The sequence below is a fragment of the Perca flavescens genome, chromosome 9, assembly GCF_004354835.1.
Source record: "Perca flavescens isolate YP-PL-M2 chromosome 9, PFLA_1.0, whole genome shotgun sequence".
Lineage (NCBI taxonomy): Eukaryota > Metazoa > Chordata > Actinopteri > Perciformes > Percidae > Perca > Perca flavescens.
This window is the reverse complement of record NC_041339.1, coordinates 17,046,684-17,065,229: the sequence shown is the minus strand read 5'-3', so window position 1 is coordinate 17,065,229 and position 18,546 is coordinate 17,046,684. Positions and strand designations below refer to the sequence as shown.

The 18,546-nt window shown below is 40.3% G+C and overlaps 2 protein-coding genes across 9 annotated transcripts in view; both read left to right on the top strand.

Moving 5' to 3' along the window:
- Positions 1–17: 17 nt before the first annotated feature.
- On the top strand, positions 18–8,500 carry hdgfl2 (HDGF like 2). Its single transcript, XM_028588437.1, has 16 exons — positions 18–350; positions 843–919; positions 2,192–2,333; positions 2,821–3,000; positions 3,422–3,544; positions 3,621–3,689; positions 3,802–3,982; positions 4,146–4,230; positions 4,556–4,844; positions 4,964–5,097; positions 5,220–5,287; positions 5,430–5,500; positions 5,602–5,703; positions 6,306–6,462; positions 6,915–7,035; positions 7,343–8,500. Exons 1-16 carry the CDS (start codon positions 279–281, stop codon positions 7,440–7,442), a joined length of 1,971 nt encoding a protein of 656 aa, XP_028444238.1. The 5' UTR covers positions 18–278; the 3' UTR covers positions 7,443–8,500.
- A 431-nt stretch (positions 8,501–8,931) lies between these two features.
- ap3d1 (adaptor related protein complex 3 subunit delta 1) overlaps positions 8,932–18,546 on the top strand; it is a 30,946-nt gene continuing 21,331 nt past the window's right edge. For all 8 annotated transcript variants that reach the window (XM_028587077.1, XM_028587075.1, XM_028587072.1 and 5 more), the window contains exons 1-12: positions 8,932–9,252; positions 12,120–12,215; positions 13,331–13,411; positions 13,783–13,863; positions 13,991–14,098; positions 14,306–14,435; positions 14,875–15,014; positions 15,722–15,795; positions 15,900–15,949; positions 16,123–16,172; positions 16,552–16,600; positions 17,911–18,056. In XM_028587077.1, coding sequence (XP_028442878.1) covers positions 9,157–9,252; positions 12,120–12,215; positions 13,331–13,411; positions 13,783–13,863; positions 13,991–14,098; positions 14,306–14,435; positions 14,875–15,014; positions 15,722–15,795; positions 15,900–15,949; positions 16,123–16,172; positions 16,552–16,600; positions 17,911–18,056 — 1,101 coding nt within the window. In that variant the 5' untranslated portion in view covers positions 8,932–9,156. The remainder of the gene's footprint in view (positions 9,253–12,119; positions 12,216–13,330; positions 13,412–13,782; positions 13,864–13,990; positions 14,099–14,305; positions 14,436–14,874; positions 15,015–15,721; positions 15,796–15,899; positions 15,950–16,122; positions 16,173–16,551; positions 16,601–17,910; positions 18,057–18,546) is intronic.

The following is an 18,546-nucleotide window of genomic DNA, read 5'->3' as shown; positions in this document are numbered from 1 at the left end:
TTGCAAAAACGATTTTAACTTAATTACAATGATTTTGAGTAGAAAGTGCTTTATTTTGAAGACTGAGAACGTCTTTTCACCGGAAATGTTTTGAGCGTTGTTGCTATCTTCCCTCCGCCGTCTCTTCTCGCGGTAACGTTAGTGTACTGTTAGCTTGCTAGCTAACCCCATCGTTTCCAGGTTTCGTGTCGACCTGAAAAAAAGCAAACGAAGAGAGACACAGAAAGGCTACGCAGCCGAATACCTTTTAAACACAGGCTGCACTGAGGAGCGGGACAATGCCACACAACTTCCAGCCCGGAGATCTGGTCTTCGCTAAAATGAAGGGGTACCCCCACTGGCCAGCCAGGGTAAGCAAGTAACGTTAGCAGCAGCCGGAGGGGCGGAGGGGATGAGCTACTCTGCATGGGACGCTGGAGAAGGTTCTCTGTGTATCCTCGACACTGTCTAACATGAATAACGTTGCCCATCATACACATAGCTACATAACTTAATGTTTTGTTGTGCTGACAGGTTGTGCTTTAGGCCCACGGTCGGTGTACGAGCAGCGTAATTTGCATGAGATGCTGTTGGCCTAAGTGACGTTAATCTGAATGGAAACGTACAGCAGCGAAGCTAACGTTATTTTGGAAATGACGTTTGATATCACTGCAATATTTCTAGATAAGAAGCCCTCTTCTCAAAATAAAAATACCCCCTATCCAAACAATTTCCATAAGTTAAAAGTCTGCAATGTTTGGTTTTCCAGAGATAACCAACATCAATACATGCTACCATCAGGTTTGAGTCCCAGATTATTTCTTCCCACTTGGTGTTTACTTGAAAGTCTTGCTTGTTTACAGATTGAAGATGTGGCTGATGGGGCAGTGAAACCACCTCCTAATAAAATCCCAATTTTCTTCTTTGGGACACATGAAACGTAAGTGCACTCCGTACAGTACTTTAAGTAACGTTACTGGATTACTTCGAGAACATGGAGTACATTGTTCATATTACAAAGCCATATTTATTCTGCTCTTGTAACACTGCAATATATTTCTTGTCCTGCCTATGCACCAGCTGTCTATACTTTATCACATTGCACTTTTCTGCTTTTTTTTATTGCACTTCTGGTTGGACGCAAGCTGCATTTCGCTGTCTTTGTACTTTGTACACTGCACAATGACAATAAAGCTGAATCTAATCTACTTTAAAGCAGATGGTTTGGCGTCAAACTGCAATTCTCTACAGAATGATTGAAAGGGTTGTGTAAATATTTTTCAGTTCAAGAAAATGTATAAAAAAAAAATTGGACAATATGAAGTTAGTCAGGTGAAGGTAATCTCTCCTTGGTTGATTGTGAATTATTGTGTATGGCTCTTGATTCTTCTTTTTTTCTCATGTTACTGTACACATTGGTTGTTAAATAACTGTAATTGACAGATCATCTATTTGTATAGTTTATTTATGTTTTGAGTAAGGGGCAGGCAAAATGTTATTTGGCTCTTTTTGGTCAAGGAATGTGTAAATAGACTTGTGTTTTGATTGTGAATCGCTTTTTTCTGGAGTTGTGCATTACCATGGGCGGAACAAATTAAATAAAAATGAATTAGGCTACCAGTTGTTAGAGAAAGCAGTTACTGGTATGTACAGAGCAGTTTGAACTTAAATGACTGCAAATGCAGCTAGTTTTTTTTTTTTTTTATATCCATCTGAAAGAGGAAATTTGATTACAAATTTGGTTGAAATTCATTGACTCAAGTTTAGTTCCTTTTTTTTGTCATAGTTGAATTGGCTGTGCCCACTTGAAATTCTGGCCATTGTCTCATCTGTTTGTTTTCATGATATCCTCTTTGAGAGTAATGGTGTGAGACAAAAACTCACATATCACTTCTTTTGTCTCACACAGTTGCTTGTCAGTCTCCTCTCTTAAACTTTGCTCGTTTTCGAAGGTCCACTGTTAAACAGACCCGTGGCAGTCTCTGTGTGCAGTATGTTTGATATATCTGATCTGGCATCAGACACCATCTGTTTGACAACATGGCACCTGCAGTATATTAATCCATCACTAGGGGGCACAGTATGCTGTTCTAGAGTCTCAAGTCAGTGAGCATACTTCATGTCAACCTGTTGTTTAATGATAACATTGGGTTGGTTTTAAGTAAGTAGCTAAATTGTTCACATTTTTCTTTTATCTCTTGCTGTTTCACAGAGCATTCCTTGCAGCTAAGGATCTTTTTGCTTATGAAAAGTACAGCGAACGCTATGGAAAGCCTAACAAAAGGAAGGGGTTCAATGAAGGTTTATGGGAGATCCAGAACAATCCACATGCCTCCTACAGTGCCCCACCTGTAGTAAGTTACCCCGAAATCAGACATCCTAAATCCTGAAGCATCCGTGTTTCAACATTACCTCATACACTGTAAATGTTCTCTTGTTAAGTTAACTTAAGGTGTCAAACCTGAAGTTTTTTTTTTTCTAATCATTTATGCTCATTTGATGCTTACTAAACTAATTGATGTGATTTTCATGCCCATTGTTTTTAGAACTAACTAGTAACTTTTGAAGCACTTTGAATGATCTGATTGTTGAAAAGTGCTTTACAAATTAACTTTCCGTGTCTTGTCTTTTGATCATAATGCTGCAGTTCACACTAGGGCGTCCTGATGCCCAGCAGTTTAAGGTGTGATGCTTCCTGCAACATCTATTGTTCAATTGTAACCACGGAACTTTTCTGCATCTCTGTCCCCATGTTTCATTTCACTGTCAAAGGCGAACTGTCAAGGAAAGGTAAAATGTCCCGAAATTTGTATTAATCTTCTCATCACTGTTCATCTGTAGCCAGCCAGCTCGTCTGACAGCGAGGTCAACAATGCCGGAGGAGGGAGCGACGACGATGACGATGAGGAAGAGGCCCCGGTTCCTCAGAAAGTAGACTCGGCTAGTGAGGTTGACTCTGATTCTGGGAGTGAAGACCAAGGAAAGGGAGGAGGAGTGAAACGAAAGCCACCACCTGTGAAGGTAATTGACGTTTAATTTCACTGTCAGTGGGGAAAAAAAATCACTGCTTCAACTAAATGACATTTTCAGTGATTTGGCAACATTTTTTTTTTATTATTTACTCATTACAGCACACTAACTATGTTGTGTGTGACAAGTGCCATCGGTTACCATAACAATTAACAATGCTTAGATTTTTACTGAGAATGTAACTGCTTATGTGAGAATAAAAACAGGAGGTAGCAAAAAAAAATTGTAATTACTGGTAGCTTCATTTTTTTGTATTAGGAGTTGTCATCACAACGACAAAAGCAATAATAATGAATGGAGCTCATCTGCAGGTTTGGCTGAAACAATTGACTGCATATAGAAAAAGAGCTGCAGTGACATAGTTGATAATGGTTCAGTTGTTTTATTTGAATGGATGTGTTTTCTATTTAAGCGGCCTCCCCCTCCAAAAAAGGCTCGCGGCTCATCCAGTGACCGAGATGAAGGGGAGAGTGGATCCCCCTCTGATTCAGAACCCACACCTTCAGAGTCTGAGTCTGGCAAGAACAGTGACCAGGTAATTACATAACATGGTGTGATTGTTGGGTGAAACTAAACCACCTATAAATGACTAATTTGTTTTCTTCCAACAGGATTTTACTCCAGAAAAGAAGTCTGGTGGACGAGGTGGAAAGAAAGCAGGAGGAAGAGGGAAGAAAAAGGTGAACCATCAGCCCCCTTGCACATTAAACTTTTTTTTTTTTGTCATAGCAGCTTATGATTTCTTCCTTTTATCTCCCATCTCCATCCCCTTTTTTCTCTGTGATGTTGCAGAAGGCTACGTCTGCATCGGACTCCGACTCGGGATCAGGGTCAGAGAAGAAAGCAGTTGACAGCGACTCAGAGGACCAGAAGCCTCGGCCAGCTTTGTCTGGCTCTGAATCCCGATCTGGCTCAAAGTCTGACTCCGACTCAGATCCACCTCCCCGGAAGGGCCCACAGGCACGCAAGAAAGGTGTGGGTCCAGTCTTGTTTAAGATCGGATCGATCGGTTTCAGCTTTATCCAAAATTCTAGAGATGAATGTCGTTTGATATTAAAGGAAAGATGTCATGCCTTTTTATTTGCTTATGTAAATGTGCTCAATGCTAGTGTTTTTTTTTCCCCACCCACCCACAGAGAAGCCCCCACCAAAGCCTCGTGCACGGAAACCCAAACCTGCCCCGGCAAAACGAGCACCTTCATCCTCTTCAGACAGCGATAGGTCAGTCAAGTCAAATTCATTTATATAGTCTAATATCACAAATTTGCCTCAAGGGGCTTTACGATCCGTACAGCACATGTCCTTTGACCTCACTTCGAGAAAAAAGGGGAAAATTGGAAGAAACCTCCGGAAGAGCAACTGAACAGGGATCCCTCTCCCTGGACAGACAGTCGTGCAATAGATGTCCTGTGCACAGAATAACCAGGCTGCTCTACAGATTTCCTGTTCATGCACCACATATCCAATACCGTATTGTGACGTCTGAAGTCCATGCCAGCTTGTTGTGAAGGGCAGCGTAACGGTTGCAATGTGGTTTTTTTCACAGTGACAGCGACACTGACCGCATCAGTGATTGGAAGAAACGAGATGAGGAACGCAGACGAGAGCTTGAGGAGCGCCGGAAAAAGGAGGAGGCAGAGGAGCTCCGCAGGCTACGTGAGCGAGAGAAGGAGGAAGATGAGCAAAAGAAAAAAGACAAAGATAAGGCTAAAAAAGGGAGCGACAGTGACAGCAGCAGCTCAGACGGAGGTGTAGATGATCACCCATTGAAGAAGTCCAAGAAACCCCCTCCACCCCCAATCCCTGCACCCTCGGACTCTGATTCTCCAACTGAGGTACAGTCACTGAAAAAAATATGACGTGTTACATTTTGCTTTTGTTCAAAGTAATCAGACTGCAGGTGACTCTGGGTGCCATTGACACATGTGACACCTTGTGCTTTTTCCATCAAAAGGCTAAGAAGTCATCCAAGAAGCCTGACAACCAGAAGAAGGCAAGAATAAAGAAAGAGAAGGAGAGAAAAGAGAGAAAGGAGAAAGAGCTGAAAGAGAAGAAAGCCAGACGGTCAGAAGAGAAGTCCAGAGCAAGGTGAGTGCACAATGGGGAACAGACTATGGTATGCAAACCTCATTAAAATTGAATGTACACAGATCACAGAGCTCTCTCTCTCTCTCTCTCTCTCTCTCTCCCCCCCCCCCCCTCCCTCTCAGGTCTAAGCCTGAAAAACCCAGACGCAAACCAGAGAGGCCACCAGAAAAGAAAGTGGAAAAAAAGAAGGGTCAGTGTCTCATACAGGCAGTCAGTTTGTTCACTGCAGCTGATTAGTCCTCTTTTCTTGGTGGAAATGTATTTGCATACACTAAAACTGTGCAACAATTCAGAACAGAATATTGACTGTTACTTGGTGTGTCCATATGCAGAGCCGTCGCCAGAAGAAATGCTACAGAAACTCCACACTGATATCAAGTTTGCACTGAAAGTGGACAACCCAGTAAGTGACATCTATGATTTTGATAAAGTACAATTTGCCCATCTTTCTGTGTTTTTATGCCAGCGTGAAAACTGACATTGTATGTATTTGTGTGTTATTAGGACATAGACCGGTGTCTACAAGCCCTGGATGAACTTGCAGCGGTGCCTGTCACCAGCCAGATCCTCCATAAGAACGCTGAAGTTATTGCAACACTAAAAAAGGTGCATTTTTTTTTTTTTGTCTATTGTTGACTCTCCTTAATTCTCAATAACTCATCTTGCACAAAGACAGGATAACCCACAGTTAAAATAATGGAAATAAATATAGATGATATGCTGTCCTAATTTAAACTAAAATGTACTTTTTGTTGTAACGTATTGCATTAGTCAGAATATAACACGGTGTTATTTTCTGGCAATTACACTTGAAAAGGTGGGGTCTCTGGAGGTTAACGGTTGCTTTCCGGAGTATTGATAATTGTTGGATAAAACACTAATCCACTGCTTAATGCTTCTTCTCTGAGATATAAAATTTAAGCAGAAACACCAAGACACTATAATTTGCCATGTCTACTGTGTGTTTTGTTTTTGTTTTTTAATAACTCCATATAGAAATGTGATTACTTCTCTAGTTTTATTAATTTTATTTAATTTTATTTATATACTCAAATGTGCATTTACAATATGTTAAATATCCTATGTCAGCCTACCTTGTTTGTTGTTTTTAATAATCAGGGCTGTACTGTATTTTTCTCATTTAAATGATCTCTTTCTATTTGCAACTTCTTTCATGCGTTTGTTTGTTTTTGTTATGAACAATATAGATCCGGCGGTACAAAGCCAGCAATGCAGTCATGGAAAAAGCTAGTGAGGTCTACAACAAGTTAAAACTTCGCTTTGTGGGAAAGCCAGACGTGGCAGCTAAACCTCAAACAGAGGACAAAGAACCAGAAGATGATGAGAAGAAGACACAAAACACAGGTAAAAACTAGAGCTTGGCAATATATTGGTATTATATCGATATTGTGATATGAGACTAGATATCGTCTTACATTTTGGATATCGTAATATGACATAAGTCTTGTCTCTTCCTGGTTTTAAAGGCTGCATTACAGCCATTTTCTGAACTTACCAGACTGTTGTAAATGTTCTATTATTTACCTTTACCCACTTAGTCATTATATCCACATTACTGATGATTATTTATCAAAAATCTCATTGTGTAAATATTTTTTGTGAACGCACCAGTAGTTAACACTACAATATTGTTGCGGTATTGAGGTATTTGGTCAAAAATATCGTGATATTTTATTTTCTCCATATCGCCCAGCCCTAGTAAAAACTCACACCTTTGATCTTGCCTCCATCTGGGTTTGATATTACCTCGATTTATTTTGAATTTTTTCTTATTTTAATCCATTTCCATTTTCTAGACTCCACTCCAGTGAATGGGGAATCGGAACAGAAAAAAGATAATATGGAGGTGGAAGAAAATCCAAAATCTCCTGCCAATGAGGAGAATAATGATGATGATACCGCTTCAAGTCCAATCAGGTGAACAGCCCATATGAATTAATATACAGTACATTTCTGCTCTCCTTGTAATTGGCACAGGCTACTAACTGATATGAAAGCAGATCTTGGCTCATGGACAATAACAAAAAGATATGAATCTCCTTGGAACGATGCCATATTTGGTTTTAAGCTGAACCATTTCACGTCTTCACTCAGCACTTTGTGTCAAAGTGGGACCAATTTGCTAACCATGACGAAGCTTATGTGAGCATCTGCTCTTTTATATACAAGTAATCTTAATTGAAGCACAGCAGTGGTCGTGACTGATAATGTACTTTCTGTTCAGACGGAGCCCAGACAGCCCTGCTGAACAACAGCTTCACTCATATGAAGGAGCAGACAACTCCATCTCCGCAGAGATGGAACCACCTGCTGTAGAAAGCTGAAAGACCCTTAACCACCACTGTAGTGGACCAAGTGCTAAAGATGGTGGCCTCTTTGTTTGGCGTCATACAGTGCTCCAACATTGCAACACACACCCAGCATTTCCTACAGTATCTGTTACGTCAATGTTGATGTTTTGGACATTTTGTACTATAATGATATCAAACCAGAAGGCCCTGTTGCTCAAACCAGTTGGTCCATTATTTATCACAGCAAAAAGGAAAGCTTATTAGTGTGATAGTTTGTGGCGCTGCGCAAACTCCTTTTACTTCTGAAAATGTACTTTTTCTTTTATACAACACTCAGCCCGTCCTGGATCTACACCCTTTACTTCTGCTACTGGCTACTTTGTTCTTTCAACCACATGAACTCTTACTTTGGTCTTTCATACCGTATGTATATTGAATGATTACATTTTTAGCACTTCTAACCTAAAATTAGGCTGGGGTAGTATGAGATGAAACTTCAATGATTCTCGTGGGAAAATGGAGCCATGCCGTTAATTTTTTCGCTTGGAAGATTTGGTGCAGCCCTAACATCTGTTGGCTTCATTTTTTTTTTTTTTTATAAAGCCTACAAAACATCAAAAAGGCCTCTTGTCTGTGTGTATGACATTGTGAGAGTGGTAAAGTACTATTGTGAGTCTTTTATGTTAAGTATTTTTTTAAATTATCTGGTCTTGATCCAGTTAATCCAGTCTGAAATGTAAAGCCATTAATTGAGTCCCTTAAAACTGTTTTACAACTGAGGTCAACCTACTTTTTTTTATAGCCTTGTTTGCAAATATTTGCATTTACAGTTTTGTCTAAAACAATAATTGCTGTGGAGTTAAACACCTTGCACTCTCGTCTCCCCATAGTGTCTGCTTTCAGTAACTTGCGTAATACATGGAATAGATGTACAGATTGAAAACTGCCCTTAAAAGCTATTGAGATCTCCTGTAGCTGCAGCCTATTTTGACATTTTCCTGTCATACATACAACAGGTGTTTTTAGTGCTATGTAAATTGGTAAAGCATTTCTATCACTTAGTTGAGACTTGAATAAAAATCTCAGCATGGTTTTGTTTCTATCTCATTTCTTGGCATGTAAAACTTTCTTTTAATGAATTTGCTTTGCTTTTGTTAAAGAGTGTTTTAACAACAACTGCATCAGCATATGTTTGGTTATTTGTTGGTTCCTGCTACTAAAATGATAGTCCACATTCTTTTTATGCAACATAGCCCACTGCCCTTACACACTCCACTGACTGTAGGCTAGTTATTGACTGGTTGACATGTCATGGGGCTCATTCACAAAAGTTGCCAATATTATGAGAAATTATAGCACAAGCCTTCAGGCTGACAGTGTCTTTTTTTTTTTTTTTTTTTATCAATTATGCTGTGTCATAAAATAGTTTGCTATTCTGAACGGGGAGACTAGACCTTTAAATCCACTGATTCCATATGAGAGTCTCGCATAATACTCAAGTCAGCTGACTTAAGACGCCATTTTGTCAGCCATTTCCTACACTGAGCCATTGCCAGCGTCTCTGCACAACACAGGACGCCCCGTCTGGCCTTAGCTTCATCTACCCGGGCTTGGCAAACAGCAACGGACCCTGCACGTACGGTACCCGGGTGGATGAGAGACCGTCTAGAGGGTCGGTCAGCACCCACTAGACCTCTGGAAGGCGCTTGGCCCCGCAGCACAGAAGCGGCACAAGTCACAGGCAGACATGGCTTTGAAGATTGTCAAAGGGAGCATCGATCGGATGTTCGATAAAAATCTACAGGATTTAGTACGTGGCATTAGGAACCACAAGGAAGATGAGGTAAAACCACCAACGAGCGAACTCTGTTACCTGGATCATTTTTTAACCTCACATTCATTAATGTGTTTGACTTAGCTAGCTAACACACATTGTCATTACCGTTATCGCTGACCAGCTAACGTTAGCTAACGCTAGGTGAAATTAACGCTAGGTAGGCTGACCAGCTAACGTTAGCCAACAGTCACTCAAAACAGTCCTTTTCAGCGACTAATGCTAATTTAACGTTTGTGAAATGACACGTTAGGGAATGCATGTTGGTGGTAACTTTGTAGTAACGTTACATGTCAGGTTTTAAGCAAGGAGGCTTAATGAAGAGTTGTTACTGACAGCTAGCAAACCTAACGCTAGCTAACTGACAGAGGAAGCAGCTCGATAGATTATCACAAGGGGAGATTACTGTTCGGCATAACGGTACCAGAGAGTACCATTAGGCAACTACCGCTAACTAGCTAGCTAGATCAATTATCGGCCTTTAGTGACTAATTCATTTTGGGAGAAGTATCCAGAGGTCTTCAATCTGCCAGATATAGCTAGCTATGTGTCACTTATTTGAGTTGACTGGCTGATGCGATGCTTTTTACATGGGCAAAGGACAGAGTGTGAAAGAGGCATAGCCTCTCTATCTCCTTAACTTTGAGTTTAAAAATGCAGATGTGACCATTCTGGATGTTGATTTATAATTGCATATTATATAAGCTCGTAAAATCCTTTGAAATGGGTCAGCCAGCAGCTCGTTTTGAATACCCCATCAGTGGTTGCTGGTGATGTCATCCCTGTCACAGCTCTGTGGTGATGACAGGCTCATCATATCACCAGGAGATGGAGTTGGGTGGGATGGCCCGTTAGAGGGCACTGTTTGGGGCAGCCACGTTTCCATCTCTCACATCAGCCTGCTCTTATACGCTCTGTGTACGGCTGTGTCTAACCTTGTTCCTGCTGTAAAAATGCTATGTCAGGTAGTTGGACGGGGTGGGTATAAGGCGGGATCCTTGGGTTGTTCTTGCACAGAGCTGTGGTGGTGCTGTGTACACCTGTCTCAAGCTGTAGGTCAGGTGTGAAATGTAGAGGTAGTGTGTCTAACCTGAGGGCAGCTTTTGGATTTTATTACTTTTTCAACGTGGCAGATTTGACCTGCTTACTATCTCACCCGAAAACCAATTTACAAGCATGGGCTAAACCACCAGATCTAATCAGCTATATACACATTTTGCTTGGATATTATGTCATCTATATTTGTGTCTTAATGTTTTTGGTAATCAAGCACTTAGATCAGCTATGTTGTTCGAGGCTATCAATGCTTGATCTCTTGATTCAGTGTATGGGCTGAGATGTTCGCCCATTGTAACCCAACCTGGGCAGCCTAGATAAGGTGGTGGTTGCCCAGTCAACAGTGGACAGTTTGCTGAAATATTAATACGCTGTGAGTGTGCGTGCGAGCCTGAGTGTATGTTGACTTTTTCCTGGCCAGACCACAGTTTGTTTTTCATGTGTGTGCTGACTCCTCATACAGTTCATTCATTCACTCTCCCTCCCACGCCTTTGGAACAGCAGGCCTATTGTAAAAAGGTGTGAGGATGTCCTAAGTGTAATTCTGTTAAATTGCCACTAAGAATTTTAAGCATATTTGTAATAGACGTCTGTTTATAAAAAAAAAAAGAGATTTTGCACTAGCCCTCTGAGCATACTCGTGTTTTGCTTGGAAGGTATAGGCCTTTCAGTTGATCTCTAGCTCAGTCTGCATTGTTGGCTGAAATAGTATTTCCTTGTTGGCCCTTTGACAACAATTTCAGTTATTTCAATGAGTTCTGAATCGGTCATCGAAGATGAGTGTAATGCAGAAGCACCGTGTGTGTCTGGAGATCTTGTGTGGAATCCCTCCCTGCCTGCCCTACAGCCCTGGTAGCAACAGTTACTCCAGGAACAACAGCAGAGCTCAGTCCCCCCCCCCCACCCCCTCCTCCTCCTGTCACTGTGCTGTCTCATGACCAGCACACATGACCAGCAAACACTAGACTCTACACAGCTATATGTGTATGGGTGTTTGCAAGGTTGCTCCTCAACAATGTTTGACTGATTGCTCTATCTAGAGGTCTAACTGAGCTTGCCCTCCACTGTTGAATGACATGTACCAATTTGGCTCTCTCCATTTTTGAAAATCTAGTGTATTATAACAGGGGTCATAAATTCGGGTTTTTATCATTCATAGGATTGGCCTCATTCATTAATGCGTCATAGACAAGTGGTACCATTTACTTTGTGTAAGTATTGGCCATCAAGGAAGGAAATGTTCTTGGTCTACAAGCCAAAGCCACATGCCATATTTCAACTGCGACTTGGAACAGGACCTCAAAAATGATGTATCACAGTAGTAGGGCTGAACAATTAATCTAATCGTGAAGACTGCAATTAATCGAATATGAAATATGTAGTTAAATGTTTGGTGTAACATTGGATTTACGTATCACAGAATGTTTTATAGAAATGTCCTTTTTTCAGTGGATCTTTCATTTATTTTTTTATTACTTTTATTTAACATGATCATAGAAGGTGCAATACGTAGCTAAAACAAAAATCAGATCAGTTCTCAATTGTAAGTCGAAATAAAAAAAATATTAAGAGATGAAGCCAGCCAGCATTGTGACTTTATAAAGTCTAGGATACATTTTTAAACTTGCCTGACTTGATTTGACTTGGGACTTGCAAAACAATCAATCAGCTCCACCTCTGCTGGCTGGTGTCTTGGATAGCAACAGCAAACAGGATTTTTCAGCTTGTTCCCGGTGCTTGGTAGCAGCCTCCCACTCCGGATATCACTCCATCTAATCTGATCTGCTTTCTGTTTGTCCTCTTCCTTTGTCTGTCCTCAGGCCAAGTACATCTCCACATGCATCGATGAGATCAAACAGGAACTCAAGCAGGACAACATTGCTGTCAAAGCCAATGCTGTGTGCAAGCTCACCTACGTAAGATCTCTCAACACCCTCCACAGAATCACTGACTCTTTCTGCCTTGATACATAGGCACTGAAACGCATACAGTAATGATAGACACCATTGTTGTTTGGCTCTTAGTGTAAGCCCATTTGTCTTTCTTTGGCCAGAGTCTCTTTATTTTTATAGCACTATCAGGGTAATCAATTTAATATTCCACCCAGGATTAAGAAAGAAGAAAACTAACCAAACAAAACAGATAAGTTCTTATTAGAATCAAATCTTAATAAGCATGTGGTTTGTAATATGACGACCAAGTAGTTACAGGAACATAGTTTTAGGAACAGTCCACCTCTAAACAGTTCTACTAACTACTCTCCCCCAAAACCGTTTTTTCTATTTGCATTCACACTGGCCAAGTGGCCATAGGAACTGACCTTTTGTTATTATAATTGCAGCCATCTAACCACCACTATGTGGAAAAGGGAAAAGACCTTTCCCTGAAGTAGGAGCTGAAAGAGTTACAGGAACTGTGGCTAGAGGAACTTAATAATCCCCAAATTGGTCCAGTCGGAACAGGAGAAAAAAAGGGTTCTAGGAACTGCAAAAATCCCTCCGGTCGGAAAGCGGCTATTGATTTTGGTACCTTCCAATATGCTCAAACTGTTTTCATACTGCAAGTGCAGCATGTTGCGTTGACAATACACACAACGTCAAATTCTGTTTGCTTGTGATAACTGTAGGGAGCCGCACACAGACTTTGTTCTTTGTACTGTATATTATTTATTTTTATTCAAATAGCATTGTGCTGAATCAAAAGCCCATTGTTTCGGCTTAAGGCTTCATCAGGGGGCAAATGGAAGTGACCAGTAAGAAACCACTCAATACATTTTTATAAAACCAGTACAACTACATGTACAAATGTTTTGTTTTGTAAATGAAGATTAGTCACTGCATAGCCTAATAGCTAGCAGCTGGCACATATTGAGAACAGTGTATAATTTCTGTTAAAATAAAAGCACTCTTTCTTTTTAGCTTTTAGCTCCAATCATTTAGCCTCTCTGAGCACCATGGGGACAGCTTGGAGCCCCGCTCCTCTTTTTATTCACCCACCTCCCTTGTTGTCTCTTTTCTTTTCTGTGTTACAGCTTCAGATGCTGGGCTATGATGTCAGCTGGGCCGCTTTCAACATCGTTGAAGTCATGAGCTCCTCCAAGTTCACATTCAAGGTACAATTGGAATATAATCAGACATCTTGGAAATGCAGAACCTGGTCACTTTCTGGATTAAAGGTCATGATGTTGTGACTGTGGTGTATGCCAAAGTGTAGATTTGTCAGGACATTATTGTTGAAATACAGTCACACTTACAAACTGTCCTTTTTTGTAGCATTTAAGTTTATTTATCCACATTGAAACTCACCCAAAAAAGCACAAGGAATAGTCACACTTTGTACTGTATAGGTACATCTGCATGGAACTTCTGCAGGTTGGTAATTGTTTGTAATAATAGCATTGTACTGAAATATATAAAGTGTGTAGTTACAGTTAAAAATGCAGCACAGTATGTCATTCTTTCTGCTTGGTTTTTCTTCCCCCAGAGGATTGGCTACCTGGCGGCCTCGCAGTGCTTTCACGAGAGCACCGATGTCATCATGCTGACAACCAATCAGATCCGAAAGGTCAGAGATGTTCTTCTTCTGTGTGCTCTGTGAATATCTCTTGACGGTTATTAATCTCTCAGCCCACATGTTTCTGTCTTGCCGACTATTCCTTTAGTCATTTTCTTTTCTTGTTTTTCTTTCCCAGGATCTCAGCAGTCCCAACCAGTATGACACAGGTGTTGCCCTCACTGGCCTCTCTTGTTTTGTGACCCCTGACTTGGCGCGGGACCTGGCTAACGACATCATGACACTGGTGAGTCATGGGGAGTATGTCAAGAGGTTTACCTACAAGGATTTGTGCTCTTTAGTATTTGTTTCTGGCTACAGTTCATTTCCTCCCGTTAACTCCTGCCGTGGCTTTATTTACCTCAGAACTTTGCGGTCAAAAAGAGGAGGTTTTTTTTCATTTTCCAGCTTGAACACAACTGTGTCTATTTAACTTTTTTTCCTCCCACCCTAGATGTCCCACACTAAACCCTACATCAGAAAGAAAGCGGTGTTGATCATGTACAAGGTGTTTCTGAAATACCCAGAGTCCCTGCGACCTGCTTTCCCCAGGCTCAAGGAGAAACTGGAGGACCCAGACCCAGGTATCAGGACTATGCATTCAGTCTGTTACGCAGGAAGCTTGTGCTTTGTCACCTGAACCTTATACATTATTCAGCATCTAAGAATGTGAGATTAAGGAAGGCTCATTTGTTATACTGCCACTGCCAGGGCTGTCTGGCAATATTCAACAACTCACAAGACTATTTCTGTTGAAAAGACAAAGACACATATTTTTACACTTACTTTGTCACTTACTTTGTCACTTGTTATAGCTTTTATACATTAACATCTTTTTCTTTGCCTGTGTTATTATGCTATATTATTGTACATCCTTGTTTCTTAGCCATGCTTAATTCACTCTTAAGACCAATAAACACACAAATCCCATTTTTATTTTATTTTAGTATGTTTAATGAATTACGTTTATGGACTTTTATTCAGATTATTTTTAATGTTCTTATCATCTTTGTTCCTCTTTAGGTGTTCAGTCCGCAGCAGTAAATGTTATCTGTGAGCTGGCTCGGAGAAATCCCAAGAACTACCTGTCTCTGGCCCCACTCTTCTTCAAACTCATGACTTCCTCTACTAATAACTGGGTTCTCATTAAGATCATCAAGCTGGTACGTCAACAGGATACAGGGAACTTGCTTTTTGAAAAGGTTATGGATTGCTGTAGAAATATCCCATGTGGTCTTATATTGCTGCCATGCTCTTATTACTAGGGTTGTTCTGATACCGATACCAGTATCGAAAATGCCTCCGACGCTGCCTAAAATGCTGGGTATCTGCGAGTACACGAGTCTATGCACAGATCCGATACAATGTAATTTAGCCCTGGAAAAAAAAGTAGTTTTATTTATGTTCTTTAGCAGTTATGACTGAATGTCAAATTAGATAATAAAGAGAAAGATCTATGGCATTCAGTCTCTCTCTTCTTCTCTATCTATTTCTATCTCTACTTATTACCATGGATAAATGGGAACATACCATTTACTGTGCACCACCGCAGTATTGTACCAATCATAAAGGGATAAATCCATCACAGAAGAGGAAGGGATACTAGTTTCTCCACCAGCATTAGCCTCAATTGACCAAAACGCAGTGAAGACACATGACGGGTTGCATTGCTGAGCAAATATTTCTGTAAACAGAACCACCACTTTCTTTAAAGTAACAAGTTCACATCTGTTCTCTTGCAGTTGTTACATGTCAAATACAAGTAAATGACAGCACATTTTCACATTGTAACTCCTTGAATCCATCAATGTTTATGAAAAGATAGTTTTAATTCTGCTGTGTCATGGCACTCTTTGTATTTGTTTTACAGTTCGGTGCACTCACACCACTGGAGCCAAGGTTGGGGAAGAAGCTGATCGAACCTCTGACAAACTTAATCCACAGGTGAGATAAGATCCCTTACTAATAAGCTTTTCAAAAGCTGTGATCTGACGCGTATATCAATAATAATGCTCTCTCTTTTCTTACCATGTCCTCCTCTCTCACAGTACCTCTGCCATGTCTCTGCTGTATGAATGTGTCAACACTGTGATTGCAGGTCAGTCAATGTGTGCAATGTAGTGGTCTCATTCAGTTTAATGTGTGATTTTTCTCTTATTTCAGTCATTAAAAAAAAAAAAAAGAAAAGTTAAATCCACATTTTGAAACCTTTTTTTATGTTAAGTTCATAGTCAGCTCTAATTGTTTTTTTTTTTTCTTTCTACATTGCAGTGTTGATTTCCTTGTCCTCTGGGATGCCTAACCACAGTGCTAGTATCCAGGTAAGCCTCTGAGGTCCACTCCTCCATCTGGGCTTTCTTGTGGTTAATTTGGTCATAACCCTTTCCACCCCAGTTGATCCACAATGCATGCTTTCACCATTTTTCTGTTCGCAAGTCTGTCTGTTCAAACATATTGGCAACTATTAAACTTAAAACAGGCTAGAAGGACTCATCAAAGCTGTTTTTTCCTCTTGTTTTCAGTTGTGACTGTCAGTTATGCATGATCAAATAATTCTTTTCACCATTGAATATAAGCCCCATTTCCCTTTCTCTTGTTTGTCTCATTTATGTTTTTTGAAGTGTGAAGAGTCTGGTGTGGAGAGATGTTAATGGCTCTCCCTTTCCCCCCCTTTTCTCTTGCTCTCTTTCTCTCTTTCAGCTCTGTGTGCAGAAACTGCGAATCCTGATAGAAGACTCGGACCAGAACTGTGAGCCCTCTGTCAATGCCTGCAGTGTGTCATTTTCTCATTGTCTGCGTGTTTCTGACTATGGAACAGTCCACCCTCTTAGACGAAAATAACGTAGACCCCCTGACTCTGGATAACTCGAACATTATTACATTCCCTCTCTCAATTAGAATACCATTTCACTTAAGGCACTACCACTTTAACACACAAATCCCATGATTGACACAGAAAGTGAACAGCCTACAGCAGGGTTTTCCTGGTTTGTTGCTTAAACCAGGAAATGCATGCATGCATACATACATACATACATACATACAATCCCAGTTGGAGATGAGAATACTGCATCCAGCCATTCAAGTTATCTGGACACCCATACATAGATAGTTTTGTGCATGGAGTAGACTAGACCTCTGATGTTTATAGAGCAGACTGTGAACCTGTGGTTTTAGGTTTTGTTTATTCTTTTACCATACCTTTTTATAGTCATGCTTTAGGTTTAACACTTTCCTAAAGTAAAGGAGGTGAAAGACCAGACCTTCCCTGGATTGTGAAGATACTTTGCTGGTAGAATCAGTAGGTAAAATAACAAAAATAGAGCATGCCCCCAGTCATTTCTGCAATGTATTCACTGCAGAAACCAGCCTCACCTTACCCACAAGGTCACTACGCACACACTTATTGATCCAAGAATTTGAGAGGCATTTGTCTCTGCCAAATTAGGGGATTGAAAAAAAAAACATGATTCAGCAGATTTCTAAATCTTTAACAATCTGTTTGATGAGTAGGAAGAGCAGCAAGAATTTGACAGAAGAAAAAGCAAAACAAAACTGTGTGTGTGTGTGTGTGCGTCCGTCCGTCCGTTCCATTGTATGTTTTGTGTTTCTTTCCTTTTGTGATATTTTGTTTATCATTTCCATATGTGTTTTTTTTTTTTTTATAGATTATTCCATGGAAGATAAAACAACAGTAATTTGTTCATATTATATTTACGTATAAATATTTTCTAGATGCAGCTAGCTAGGCCTTTATAGAGTGACTAGATGTAGGGAAGTGCAGTAGGTAAGTAGTATTAAGTGTAATGACAACATTTTTTAAACAAGTAGTCCAGTTTCAAATGAATTCTCTGTCCTCTGGAAACTGGATCTTTATCTATAGTCAGGTTTATAAATGATAGGAACTTGAATAAGAAAGTATTATGAAAGCATACTTTGTTAATGTAGAAAATAATGTCAGCTGATAGAAGTATATATACCTTTTAGTTGCTAGGGTGAGAGCTAAGGGTGAAAGCATGTCTGTTTTGAAATACGTTAAGGCCATGTTTGTTTTTATAGTGAAGTACCTGGGCCTGCTGGCCATGTCAAAGATCCTGAAGACCCATCCCAAGTCAGTGCAGTCTCATAAGGACCTCATCCTCCAGTGTCTGGATGACAAGGATGAGTCCATTCGCCTGAGAGCTCTGGACCTGCTCTATGGCATGGTATGAAGCAAAGACATTTTTCAGTTCATTCTCAGTTTAAGTTATTACTTACTCAGATTTGTAGTGCCAGATAATCTCTGTTTCACTTTTGCCATAAGTAAATGCAGAGTTCACCTGGCAATTGGACTGTCGTATGGTCCTTGATTGGTATAGGTATAGTTTGTCAAGGAATGGCACTATTGCTGGCCAAAATAGTTGATATATGGTGTAGAAATGTCTGCAGGTGGTGTAAATTCCATACCTGGTTGTGTGATATTATATTATGTCTAGGGATGTCAAGATTTTATTTTAAATGGAAAATCCATCGAAAATGGATCTGCGATTTCCCCCAGTATTTTTCTTTTTTTTTGTTAAACCCTAACCCTAAACCCTTACTCATACCCAAAGAAGAAAAAAAATGGCTGGTACATGCAGCTAAAGACATAGGGGAACGTTAGCTTACCGGTAGCCTGCAGCTTGACTTTTCCACACGCCATGGCCACTACGAAGG